This window comes from Bombina bombina, chromosome 8 (genome assembly GCF_027579735.1).
Source record: "Bombina bombina isolate aBomBom1 chromosome 8, aBomBom1.pri, whole genome shotgun sequence".
NCBI lineage: Eukaryota > Metazoa > Chordata > Amphibia > Anura > Bombinatoridae > Bombina > Bombina bombina.
This window is the reverse complement of record NC_069506.1, coordinates 222,456,332-222,469,543: the sequence shown is the minus strand read 5'-3', so window position 1 is coordinate 222,469,543 and position 13,212 is coordinate 222,456,332. Positions and strand designations below refer to the sequence as shown.

Here is a 13,212-nt window from a genome sequence, read left to right as displayed (position 1 = left end):
GCGGAGTCTCACTCCTGCCACCTGTCTGCTATCCACATCCCAGGAGTGGAGAATTGGGAAGCGGATTTTCTGAGTCGTCAGACATTGCATCCGGGGGAGTGGGAACTCCATCCGGAAATCTTTGCCCAAGTCACTCAGCTGTGGGGCATTCAAGACATGGATCTGATGGCCTCTCGTCAGAACTTCAAAGTTCCTTGCTACGGGTCCAGATCCAGGGATCCCAAGGCGGCTCTAGTGGATGCACTAGTAGCACCTTGGACCTTCAAACTAGCTTATGTGTTCCCGCCGTTTCCTCTCATCCCCAGGCTGGTAGCCAGGATCAATCAGGAGAGGGCGTCGGTGATCTTGATAGCTCCTGCGTGGCCACGCAGGACTTGGTATGCAGATCTGGTGAATATGTCATCGGCTCCACCTTGGAAGCTACCTTTGAGACGAGACCTTCTTGTTCAGGGTCCGTTCGAACATCCGAATCTGGTTTCACTCCAGCTGACTGCTTGGAGATTGAACGCTTGATCTTATCGAAGCGAGGGTTCTCAGATTCTGTTATTGATACTCTTGTTCAGGCCAGAAAGCCTGTAACTAGAAAGATTTACCACAAAATTTGGAAAAAATATATCTGTTGGTGTGAATCTAAAGGATTCTCTTGGGACAAGGTTAAGATTCCTAGGATTCTATCCTTCCTTCAAGAAGGATTGGAAAAAGGATTATCTGCAAGTTCCCTGAAGGGACAGATTTCTGCCTTGTCGGTGTTACTTCACAAAAAACTGGCTGCTGTGCCAGATGTTCAAGCCTTTGTTCAGGCTCTGGTTAGAATTAAGCCTGTTTACAAACCTTTGACTCCTCCTTGGAGTCTCAATTTAGTTCTTTCAGTTCTTCAGGGGGTTCCGTTTGAACCCTTGCATTCCGTTGATATTAAGTTATTATCTTGGAAAGTTTTGTTTTTAGTTGCAATTTCTTCTGCTAGAAGAGTTTCAGAATTATCTGCTCTGCAGTGTTCTCCTCCTTATCTGGTGTTCCATGCAGATAAGGTGGTTTTACGTACTAAACCTGGTTTTCTTCCAAAAGTTGTTTCTAACAAAAACATTAACCAGGAGATTATCGTACCTTCTCTGTGTCCGAAACCAGTTTCAAAGAAGGAACGTTTGTTGCACAATTTGGATGTTGTTCGCGCTCTAAAATTCTATTTAGATGCTACAAAGGATTTTAGACAAACATCTTCCTTGTTTGTTGTTTATTCTGGTAAAAGGAGAGGTCAAAAAGCAACTTCTACCTCTCTCTCTTTTTGGATTAAAAGCATCATCAGATTGGCTTATGAGACTGCCGGACGGCAGCCTCCCGAAAGAATCACAGCTCATTCCACTAGGGCTGTGGCTTCCACATGGGCCTTCAAGAACGAGGCTTCTGTTGATCAGATATGTAGGGCAGCGACTTGGTCTTCACTGCACACTTTTACCAAATTTTACAAGTTTGATACTTTTGCTTCTTCTGAGGCTATTTTTGGGAGAAAGGTTTTGCAAGCCGTGGTGCCTTCCATTTAGGTGACCTGATTTGCTCCCTCCCTTCATCCGTGTCCTAAGCTTTGGTATTGGTTCCCACAAGTAAGGATGACGCCGTGGACCGGACACACCTATGTTGGAGAAAACAGAATTTATGTTTACCTGATAAATTACTTTCTCCAACGGTGTGTCCGGTCCACGGCCCGCCCTGGTTTTTTTAATCAGGTCTGATAATTTATTTTCTTTAACTACAGTCACCACGGTACCATATGGTTTCTCCTATGCAAATATTCCTCCTTAACGTCGGTCGAATGACTGGGGTAGGCGGAGCCTAGGAGGGATCATGTGACCAGCTTTGCTGGGCTCTTTGCCATTTCCTGTTGGGGAAGAGAATATCCCACAAGTAAGGATGACGCCGTGGACCGGACACACCGTTGGAGAAAGTAATTTATCAGGTAAACATAAATTCTGTTTTTCGTCCCTTTCGGAATTTCAAAACAGGAACAGCATCAACTTCCACTGCACCAAAACAGGAAGGAGCTGTTGCTCGTTACAGACAAGGCTGGAAACCTAACCAGTCCTGGAATAAGGGCAAGCAGGCCAGGAAACCTGCTGCTGCCCCTAAGACAGCATGAACCGAGGGCCCCTGATCCGGGACCGGATCTAGTGGGGGGCAGACTCTCTCTCTTCGCCCAGGCTTGGGCAAGAGATGTCCAGGATCCCTGGGCGCTAGAGATCATATCTCAGGGATACCTTCTAGACTTCAAATTCTCTCCCCCAAGAGGGAGATTTCATCTGTCAAGGTTGTCAACAAACCAAATAAAGAAAGACGCGTTTCTACGCTGTGTACAAGATCTATTATTAATGGGAGTGATCCATCCGGTTCCGCGGTCGGAACAAGGACAAGGGTTTTACTCAAACCTGTTTGTGGTTCCCAAAAAAGAGGGAACTTTCAGGCCAATCTGGGATTTAAAGATCCTAAACAATTTCCTAAGAGTTCCATCTTTCAAAATGGAAACTATTCGGACAATCTTACCCATGATCCAAAAGGGTCAGTACATGACCACAGTGGATTTAAAGGATGCTTACCTTCACATACCGATTCACAAAGATCATTACCGGTATCTAAGGTTTGCCTTCTTAAACAGGCATTACCAGTTTGTAGCCCTTCCATTCGGATTGGCTACGGCTCCAAGAATCTTCACAAAGGTTCTGGGTGCCCTTCTGGCGGTACTAAGACCGCGAGGAATTTCGGTAGCTCCGTACCTAGACGACATTCTGATACAAGCTTCAAGCTTTCAAACTGCCAAGTCTCATACAGAGTTAGTTCTGGCATTTCTAAGGTCGCATGGATGGAAAGTGAACGAAAAGAAGAGTTCTCTCTTTCCTCTCACAAGAGTTCCATTCTTGGGGACTCTTATAGATTCTGTAGAAATGAAGATTTATCTGACAGAAGACAGATTAACAAAGCTTCTAAATGCATGCCGTGTCCTTCATTCCATTCAACTCCCGTCAGTAGCTCAATGCATGGAGGTGATCGGCTTAATGGTAGCAGCAATGGACATAGTACCCTTTGCACGCCTACATCTCAGACCGCTGCAATTGTGCATGCTGAGTCAGTGGAATGGGGATTACTCAGATTTGTCCCCCACTCTGAATCTGGATCAAGAGACCAGAAATTCTCTTCTATGGTGGCTTTCTCGGCCACATCTGTCCAGGGGGATGCCATTCAGCAGGCCGGACTGGACAATTGTAACAACAGACGCCAGCCTACTAGGTTGGGGCGCTGTCTGGAATTCTCTGAAGGCTCAGGGACCATGGAGTCAGGAGGAAAGTCTCCTGCCAATAAACATTCTGGAATTGAGAGCAGTTCTCAATGCCCTTCTAGCTTGGCCCCAGTTAAAAACTCGGGGGTTCATCAGGTTTCAGTCGGACAACATCACGACTGTAGCTTACATCAACCATCAGGGAGGGACAAGAAGCTCCCTAGCAATGATGGAAGTATCAAAGATATTTCGCTGGGCAGAGTCTCACTCTTGCCACCTGTCAGCAATCCACATCCCGGGAGTGGAGAACTGGGAGGCGGATTTCTTGAGTCGCCAGACTTTTCATCCGGGGGAGTGGGAACTTCATCCGGAGATCTTTGCCCAAATACTTCGACGTTGGGGCAAACCAGATATAGATCTCATGGCGTCTCGCCAGAACGCCAAACTTCCTCGCTACGGATCCAGATCCAGGGATCCGGGAGCGGTTCTGATAGATGCTTTGACAGCACCTTGGAACTTCAGGATGGCTTATGTGTTTCCACCCTTCCCGCTGCTTCCTCGATTGATTGCCAAAATCAAACAGGAGAGAGTATCAGTGATTCTAATAGCACCTGCATGGCCACGCAGGACTTGGTATGCAGATTTAGTGGACATGTCATCCTGTCCGCCTTGGTCTCTACCTCTAAGACAGGACCTTCTGATACAGGGTCCATTCAAACATCAAAATCTAACTTCTCTGAAGCTGACTGCTTGGAAATTGAACGCTTGATTTTATCAAAACGTGGTTTTTCTGAGTCGGTTATTGATACCCTGATACAGGCTAGGAAGCCTGTTACCAGAAAGATTTACCATAAAATATGGCGTAAATACCTATACTGGTGTGAATCCAAAGATTACTCCTGGAGTAAGGTTAGGATTCCTAGGATATTGTCCTTTCTACAAGAAGGTTTAGAAAAGGGTTTATCAGCTAGCTCATTAAAGGGACAGATCTCAGCTCTGTCCATATTGTTACACAAGCGTCTGTCAGAAAATCCAGACGTCCAGGCATTTTGTCAGGCTTTAGCTAGGATCAAGCCTGTGTTTAAAACTGTTGCTCCGCCATGGAGTTTAAACTTAGTTCTTAACGTTTTACAGGGTGTTCCGTTCGAACCCCTTCATTCCATTGATATAAAATTGTTATCTTGGAAAGTTCTATTTTTAATGGCTATTTCCTCGGCTCGAAGAGTCTCTGAATTATCAGCCTTACATTGTGATTCTCCTTATCTGATCTTTCACTCAGACAAGGTAGTTCTGCGTACTAAACCTGGGTTCTTACCTAAGGTAGTCACTAACAGGAATATCAATCAAGAGATTGTTGTTCCATCCTTGTGTCCAAATCCTTCTTCAAAGAAGGAACGTCTTCTACACAATCTGGATGTAGTTCGTGCCCTCAAGTTCTACTTGCAGGCAACTAAGGATTTTCGACAAACGTCTTCCCTGTTTGTCGTGTACTCTGGTCAGAGGAGAGGTCATAAGGCTTCGGCTACCTCTCTCTCCTTCTGGCTTCGTAGCATAATTCGTTTAGCCTATGAGACTGCTGGACAGCAGCCTCCTGAAAGAATTACAGCTCATTCTACTAGAGCTGTGGCTTCCACTTGGGCCTTTAAGAATGAGGCCTCTGTTGAACAGATTTGCAAGGCTGCAACTTGGTCTTCGCTTCATACTTTTTCCAAATTTTACAAATTTGACACTTTTGCTTCTTCGGAGGCTATTTTTGGGAGAAAGGTTCTTCAGGCAGTGGTTCCTTCTGTATAATGAGCCTGCCTATCCCTCCCGTCATCCGTGTACTTTTGCTTTGGTATTGGTATCCCAGAAGTAATGATGACCCGTGGACTGATCACACATAACAGAAGAAAACATAATTTATGCTTACCTGATAAATTCCTTTCTTCTGTTGTGTGATCAGTCCACGGCCCGCCCTGTTTTTTAAGGCAGGTAAATATTTTTTAAATTATAATCCAGTCACCACTACACCCTTGGCTTCTCCTTTCTCGTTGGTCTTTGGTCGAATGACTGGAGGTGACGTAGAGGGGAGGAGCTATATAGCAACTCTGCTGGGTGAATCCTCTTGCACTTCCTGTAGGGGAGCAGATAATATCCCAGAAGTAATGATGACCCGTGGACTGATCACACAACAGAAGAAAGGAATTTATCAGGTAAGCATAAATTATGTTTTCATGACTCAGATAGAGAATACAATTTTACACAGCTTTGCAATTTACTTCTATTATCTAATTTGCTTAGTTCTCTTAGAGTAGCCTTTGTTGAAGAAGCAGCAGTACATTACCGGTAGCTAATTAAACAGATCGGGTGAGCTAATAATATGAGGCATATATGCGCAACCAGCAATCAAAAGCTCCTCACTCTACCTAGATATCCTTTTCAATAAAGGCTACCGAGAGAACAAAACAAATTAGATTACAGAATTAACTTGGAAATTTGTTTAAAATCACATGCTCTATTTGGATCATGAAAGAAAACATTTGGGTTTCATGTCCCTTTAACGCTTTTTTTCAGTGAATAGACGTCATAGAATATTCTAGGAACCCGAGAAAGATTGGAGAGTTTAAGTTTTAGTGAATCTAAGGAACTGGGCCAGTACTCTCACATCTGAAAGATATTATGAATGGAGTATTATGGGCTTCGGTATCACTGCTACACTGCTGTTTATAGTGTGAATGTTATATTCTGTTATTTCTAGCTGAGAAATGTTCTGGGGATGTTTCCTTTATTCCTTAAAGGGACAGTAAAGTCAAAATTAAACTTTCATGATGCAATTTTAAACAACTTTACAATTCTATTACCAATTTAGCTTCATTCTTTTGCTTCATTCTTTTGGTATACTTTGTTGAAAAGTAAATATAGATAGGCTGATATGGTCTCAGTGGCGTGCACATACCTGTAGGCATCTATGGCAGCAGTGTTTTGCAATATTGTTTATTGCAGTGTTATACATTGTTTCAAACACTGCTGACAGAATGCTAAAGAAAAGTGCATGATTTCCTATGAGCCTACATAGCTTTACTCTTAAACTAAGAGAACATTGGAAAGTTGTTTAAAATTACATGCTCGACCTAAATCATAACAATTTTAATTTTGACTTTAGTGTGCCTTTAAATATGAAATTTTTATTTAGCAACCAGCCTGGGTAAAACACGGTTCTCCTAGGATACTCCCTAGTACAATGGGTACAAAAATAAAATATTAAAATGAGAAAAAGTCTCTGGCAGAAAGTGTCGCGTTAGCCTAAGGGCCGAACTGTATGCTTGCATGACATCTTGAGGGATAAATGCCAAGGTTAGAGAAAAACAAAAATATGCAGTGCATGTATTTCTAAAAAAAAGTAAACGTTTATTCAAGCATAAAGAAAATAAATATATAAAATCACACTTGCAAGGTTAGAAACAGAACGGGTCTACAGGCCAATCCTCACTCCTGCCTTAGTCCGACTTACTGTCCTGCTTTTCTCAATAGGTGGGCAGTCTTTGTAGATTGCAATGAACTGCAAATTTGCTGATGTATCTTTTAGGTATCTGCAAAGAAACCTGACGAGCCTGTGAAAACCAAGAAAGCATTCAGTATCCTAGATCCTGCCCGCTGGAACCGCAATGATTCTCACTGTGAGTGCAAGCTGTTTCCCTAATATGTTTGCATGGACTTAGAGTGACATGTAGCCTACCATCACTGCTATTCTCTGTACTGTGTAACCATAATGTCTCAGTATTACATGACACGCAATTCATTCCTTAATAGTTTCCTTCTTTATTGCTTAGCTGTAGTTTGCTTATTGATAGCTAAAGTTTGTCTTCTTCACAGTCACCCTGCATTACTTCACTTGGCACGTTGCATCAGTTTGCTTCTATACCACTCTTCATCAGTTTGCTTCTATACCACTCTGCATCAGTTTGCTTCTATACCACTCTGCATCAGTTTGCTTCTATACCACTCTGCATCAGTTTGCTTCTATACCACTCTGCATCAGTTTGCTTCTGTACCACTCTTCATCAGTTTGCTTCTATACCACTCTTCATTCTATACCACTCTTCATCAGTTTGCTTCTGTACCACTCTGCATCAGTTTGCTTCTATACCACTCTTCATCAGTTTGCTTCTGTACCACTCTGCATCAGTTTGCTTCTATACCACTCTGCATCAGTTTGCTTCTATACCACTCTGCATCAGTTTGCTTCTGTACCACTCTTCATCAGTTTGCTTCTATACCACTCTTCATTCTATACCACTCTTCATCAGTTTGCTTCTGTACCACTCTGCATCAGTTTGCTTCTATACCACTCTTCATCAGTTTGCTTCTATACTACTCTGCATCAGTTTGCTTCTATACTACTCTGCATCAGTTTGCTTCTATACCACTCTTCATCAGTTTGCTTCTGTACCACTCTGCATCAGTTTGCTTCTATACCACTCTATATTAGTTTGCTTCTACACCACTCTGCATCAGTTTGCTTCTATACCACTCTTCATCAGTTTGCTTCTGTACCACTCTGCATCAGTTTGCTTCTACACCACTCTGCATCAGTTTGCTTCTATACCACTCTTCATCAGTTTGCTTCTATACTACTCTGCATCAGTTTGCTTCGTTACTACTCTGCATCAGTTTGCTTCTATACCACTCTGCATCAGTTTGCTTCTATACCACTCTATATTAGTTTGCTTCTACACCACTCTGCATCAGTTTGCTTCTATACCACTCTATATTAGTTTGCTTCTACACCACTCTGCATCAGTTTGCTTCTATACCACTCTATATTAGTTTGCTTCTACACCACTCTGCATCAGTTTGCTTCTATACCACTCCATCAGTTTGCTTCTATACCACTCTTCATCAGTTTGCTTCTATACCACTCTTCATTCTATACCACTCTTCATCAGTTTGCTTCTGTACCACTCTGCATCAGTTTGCTTCTGTACCACTCTTCATCAGTTTGCTTCTACACCACTCTGCATCAGTTTGCTTCTACACCACTCTGCATCAGTTTGCTTCTACACCACTCTGCATCAGTTTGCTTCTGTACCACTCTTCATCAGTTTGCTTCTGTACCACTCTTCATCAGTTTGCTTCTATACCACTCTTCATTCTATACCACTCTGCATCAGTTTGCTTCTATACCACTCTTCATTCTATACCACTCTGCATCAGTTTGCTTCTACACCACTCTGCATCAGTTTGCTTCTACACCACTCTGCATCAGTTTGCTTCTACACCACTCTGCATCAGTTTGCTTCTATACCACTCTTCATTCTATACCACTCTGCATCAGTTTGCTTCTACACCACTCTGCATCAGTTTGCTTCTATACCACTCTTCATTCTATACCACTCTGCATCAGTTTGCTTCTGTACCACTCTTCATCAGTTTGCTTCTGTACCACTCTTCATCAGTTTGCTTCTATACCACTCTTCATTCTATACCACTCTGCATCAGTTTGCTTCTGTACCACTCTTCATCAGTTTGCTTCTGTACCACTCTTCATCAGTTTGCTTCTATACCACTCTGCATCAGTTTGCTTCTATACCACTCTTCATCAGTTTGCTTCTATACTACTCTTCATCAGTTTGCTTCTGTACCACTCTTCATCAGTTTGCTTCTATACCACTCTTCATCAGTTTGCTTCTATACCACTCTGCATCAGTTTGCTTCTATACCACTCTTCATCAGTTTGCTTCTATACCACTCTTCATCAGTTTGCTTCTATACCACTCTTCATCAGTTTGCTTCTATACCACTCTTCATCAGTTTGCTTCTATACCACTCTTCATCAGTTTGCTTCTATACCACTCTTCATCAGTTTGCTTCTATACCACTCTTCATCAGTTTGCTTCTATACCACTCTTCATCAGTTTGCTTCTATACCACTCTGCATCAGTTTGCTTCTATACCACTCTTCATCAGTTTGCTTCTATACTACTCTTCATCAGTTTGCTTCTATACCACTCTTCATCAGTTTGCTTCTATACCACTCTTCATTCTATACCACTCTTCATCAGTTTGCTTCTATACCACTCTTCATTCTATACCACTCGGCACCAGTTTGCTTCTGTACCACTCTTCATTCTATACCACTCTTCATCAGTTTGCTTCTGTACCACTCTTCATTCTATACCACTCTTCATCAGTTTGCTTCTATACCACTCGGCACCAGTTTGCTTCTATACCACTCTGCATCAGTTTGCTTCTATACCACTCGGCACCAGTTTGCTTCTGTACCACTCTTCATCAGTTTGCTTCTATACTACTCTTCATCAGTTTGCTTCTCTAGCGCTTTGCATCAGTTTGCTTCTACACTACTCTGCATCAGTTTGCTTCTCTAGCGCTGTGCATCAGTTTGCTTCTCTAGTGCTTTGCATCAATTTGCTTCTATACCACTCTGTGTTAACCTTCTCTTGATATTTGTTGTCATATTCTCCATTATCCATCTTCTTGCTGTTGTGTTGTGCTTGGCTGCATGTTTCCTATGTATTAATGTCCCTGTTGTTACTATGCTGTGCAATGCCATTTCCTTTGCCCTTTTCCTCAGTTTCCCTTGGTATTCAGCAATGCCTGGGTATGTGGGTTGCCTCCTGCTGTCTTGCTTATCTTCATGGCTTGTTTTTTTTCTGCTCCTCCCATGTTTTTCACAGATGTTGAAAGCAGACCGTCAAAGGTTGAGCCCGAAGGTACCTTTCAAATCAAACATCAGTACACCCTAACCTCATATCCACATCACAAATACTTTCCCTTCACCACTCTTGTCAAACGCATGATGGAAAATATCAGAATACACCACAAGGGGGAGGGGAGAGTTGCATGAATTCCAGAAACTTAATCACATAACTCATGGAGCCTTCAGTATATTGTAGAATGTAATATCAGCTGTGAGTTTAGAGCCTCCGTCCCACTATAATTTATTTTTCAAACTACTAGAGTGGCCAAAAGTTTCTTTACTTATATTTACTGTATTTTTGTTTTATTTTTATATAGATAATTAGCAGGGGTACCTTTCAAATAAAGCGGGACCATCTGTTCCTTGGTAGACATAAACAAATCTTATCGTAGTGAATAAAAACTTTCAATGTCTACATGCCATTACTGTGACTTATTTGTCACAGTCCACATGCTTTAGAACAGTTGCAAACATCTCTGATGTACAAATGCAATTATTTGTGTTACGCTTTGGCTTTAAAAATGCTTTCATAAGCCGTGGCATTTTGTTAAGTGTTTTATCTTCAGCTTAATGCTGTAATTAACTATATATATTACATAAAAAATAGTAAAACCGATTTATTGTATATACATATATTTCTCACATGGAGTAAGAAGGGTGCCTACGTTTTAAAAGAACAAATAATTAATTTAGGCATGCAATTTTAAGCAACTTTCTAATTTACTCCTATTATCAATTTTTCTTCTTTCTCTTGGTATATTTATTTAAAAAACTGGAATGAAAACAAAGGAGCCAGCCCATTTTTGGTTCAGAACCCTGGATATTGCTTGCTAATTGGTGGCTACATTTAGCCACTAATCAGCAAGCACTACCCAGGTGCTGAACCTAAATCAGCCGGCTACTAAGCTTTCATACCTGCTTTTTCAAATAAATATACCAAGAGAATAAAGAAAAAATGATAAAAGGAGTAAATTAGAAAGTTGCTTAAAGGGACACAACCCAATTTTTTTTTTCATGATTCAGATAGAGCATGCAATTTTAAGCAACTTTCTAATTTACTCCTATAAATTTTTCTTCATTCTCTTGCTATCTTTATTTGAAAAGCAAGATTGTAAGTTTAGAAGCCGTCCCATTTTTGGTTCACAACATGGTTTGTGCTTTACTGATTGGTGGCTAAATGCACCCACCAATAAACAAGTGCTGTCCAGTGTTCTGAACCAAAAACTGTCTAGTTCCTTAGCTTGAATGCCTTCTTTTTCAAATAAAGATAGTAAGATATAATAGGAGTAAATTAGAAAGTTGCTTAAAATTGCATGCTTTATCTGAATCATGAAAGAAAAAATTTGGGTTTAGTATCCCTTTAAAATTGCATGCTTTATCTAATGCATAAAAGAAAAAAATTGGGTTTAGTATCCCTTTCAGATGTGGTTGTGGTGCCTGTAATTAGTGTTTTTTCATAGTACTACACACTGTAATTTTATTTTCATTGATCAAAAGAAAAAGAAAATTTCTCCCTTTCTTGCCTTTAATTTAGGCTTGGTCATATATACTTGTTAGTTTCTGTGCAAAACTTATTCTAAGGTACCATTTATTGGTATAGCCCCTTTATTAAAATAAATAAGCATGTTGGTAGTTATTTCATTTCAATTTAGTTAATTTATTGTGCACTAAAATAAATGAAACCCAATTAAAGACTAATTCTTTTAATTTATTAAATGTGTAAATATTGTTGTTTTTTTATACCCATCCTGCAGCTTGTCCGTATTGCTTAGAAGTTGGATATTATTATTATGTTCAATTCATCATAGTTACTTCAATGGATATTTAAACATTTTGTCTGTATTTGAAAGTCCTAAAGCTTTAATGATTTATATATATATTTTTAACCCGAAATATGCCTGAAAAACAAACTGTATAATGCCCCAAAAGTGCTGGACGTAGACCTAAATTTAGTTTATAACAGTAGATGCTAAAATTATCTGCAGTACTGTAAAGGGGACATTACAGTTATGTAATATGGGGATTACCGCACCACTCAGGAGCAAATAATACAAACAAATAATAAACAGTATAGACAGATCTTACAACGAGTGAATATGTAAATAAAATATATTATCAGTACTTCTTTTGTATTCTCTGATAACATAAGTCACCCAGTATTGTCTTAAATACCTAAAGAAATAAAATAAATAGATGATGATAAAATAAAACTACAATTTGAAGAGAAATTGCAGGTTTTTCCTGTATAAGCAGAAAAGAAAAAACAAGCGTAAATAACAATTAGTGGGATTCAGGGTTTTTTGTTTGTATTTTTGAAAAATAATTTGCCTTGTTTTCTTAGGTGTCCTTAGATAATTGCCTTTCATTTTGAACTTACACAGTATTTTTTTATTTAAAAAATGAAAACATATACTTTGATATACTCAACATTTTGCAGTTTGTTTTCACTGTGATAATAAATTGTACCTCATTTTTATAAGCTTTGATAAATCTCCCCTTTGCCGGACAAGAGCCTTTGTAGTGAACATGAGAGAGAATAGACAACAGGCTGCTTGCCATGTGGGTGCTCTGCTAGTGGCTTCAGGCCGTGCTAAATAAATCATTTGTATTGAATCACAGACATATAAGTAATAAAAAGGTGAGCTTAAAAATTATAACGTGGGACTCAATTTCAAAGACTGAGTGACTTCATTTATAATCAAGATTTTTCTTTTTTTAACATTATCTATTTGAAATTTGATCATAAAAGCAATTTTAGTGGGACTGTGGCTCTATATGGACACATTACATACATTTGTCAGCCAATCTTTCCCTTTACTTATTATGGTTACCCTGCTCTTCAATTCATAGATCTACTCAATACCCACCTTGTTAACCTACTAACCTATTATTGCAACCACATTTTCCATTTTTTTTTAACACAGACTGCAAAGTGGTAGGGAAGTTTTATTTAGATTTTTACTCCAGAATATATAGATTTAATTGATTATTTAGAACATGATTTGAAGCATTGATGCCTATTAATTAGGAGGTCCAGGGTACAATTGGTGGTACAGATGCCTGGTGGGAGGTGCAGTATGTAAATGGTGTTATAGATGCCTAGTGGGAGGGCCAGAGTGTGACTGGTGGTATTAATACCAAGTTGAAGGACCATTGTATGATTGGTCGTATATATGCATAGTGGTAGGAAATTGTCTTTTGTCAATGTTGATTGGTACTTTTTCATTTTCCGATAGCAATGTAGTTGTAG

The 13,212-nt window shown here is 40.1% G+C and overlaps 1 protein-coding gene across 4 annotated transcripts in view; it reads left to right on the top strand.

The window, feature by feature from the left end:
- The window catches only part of ARHGEF1 (Rho guanine nucleotide exchange factor 1), a 241,256-nt gene that overhangs the window by 152,444 nt on the left and 75,600 nt on the right, over nt 1-13,212 (top strand). For 3 of the 4 annotated variants that reach the window (XM_053691059.1, XM_053691061.1, XM_053691063.1), the window contains 2 exons: nt 6,831-6,921; nt 9,940-9,975. In XM_053691059.1, coding sequence (XP_053547034.1) covers nt 6,831-6,921; nt 9,940-9,975 — 127 coding nt within the window. The remainder of the gene's footprint in view (nt 1-6,830; nt 6,922-9,939; nt 9,976-13,212) is intronic. The other variant, XM_053691062.1, reaches the window with a different exon arrangement.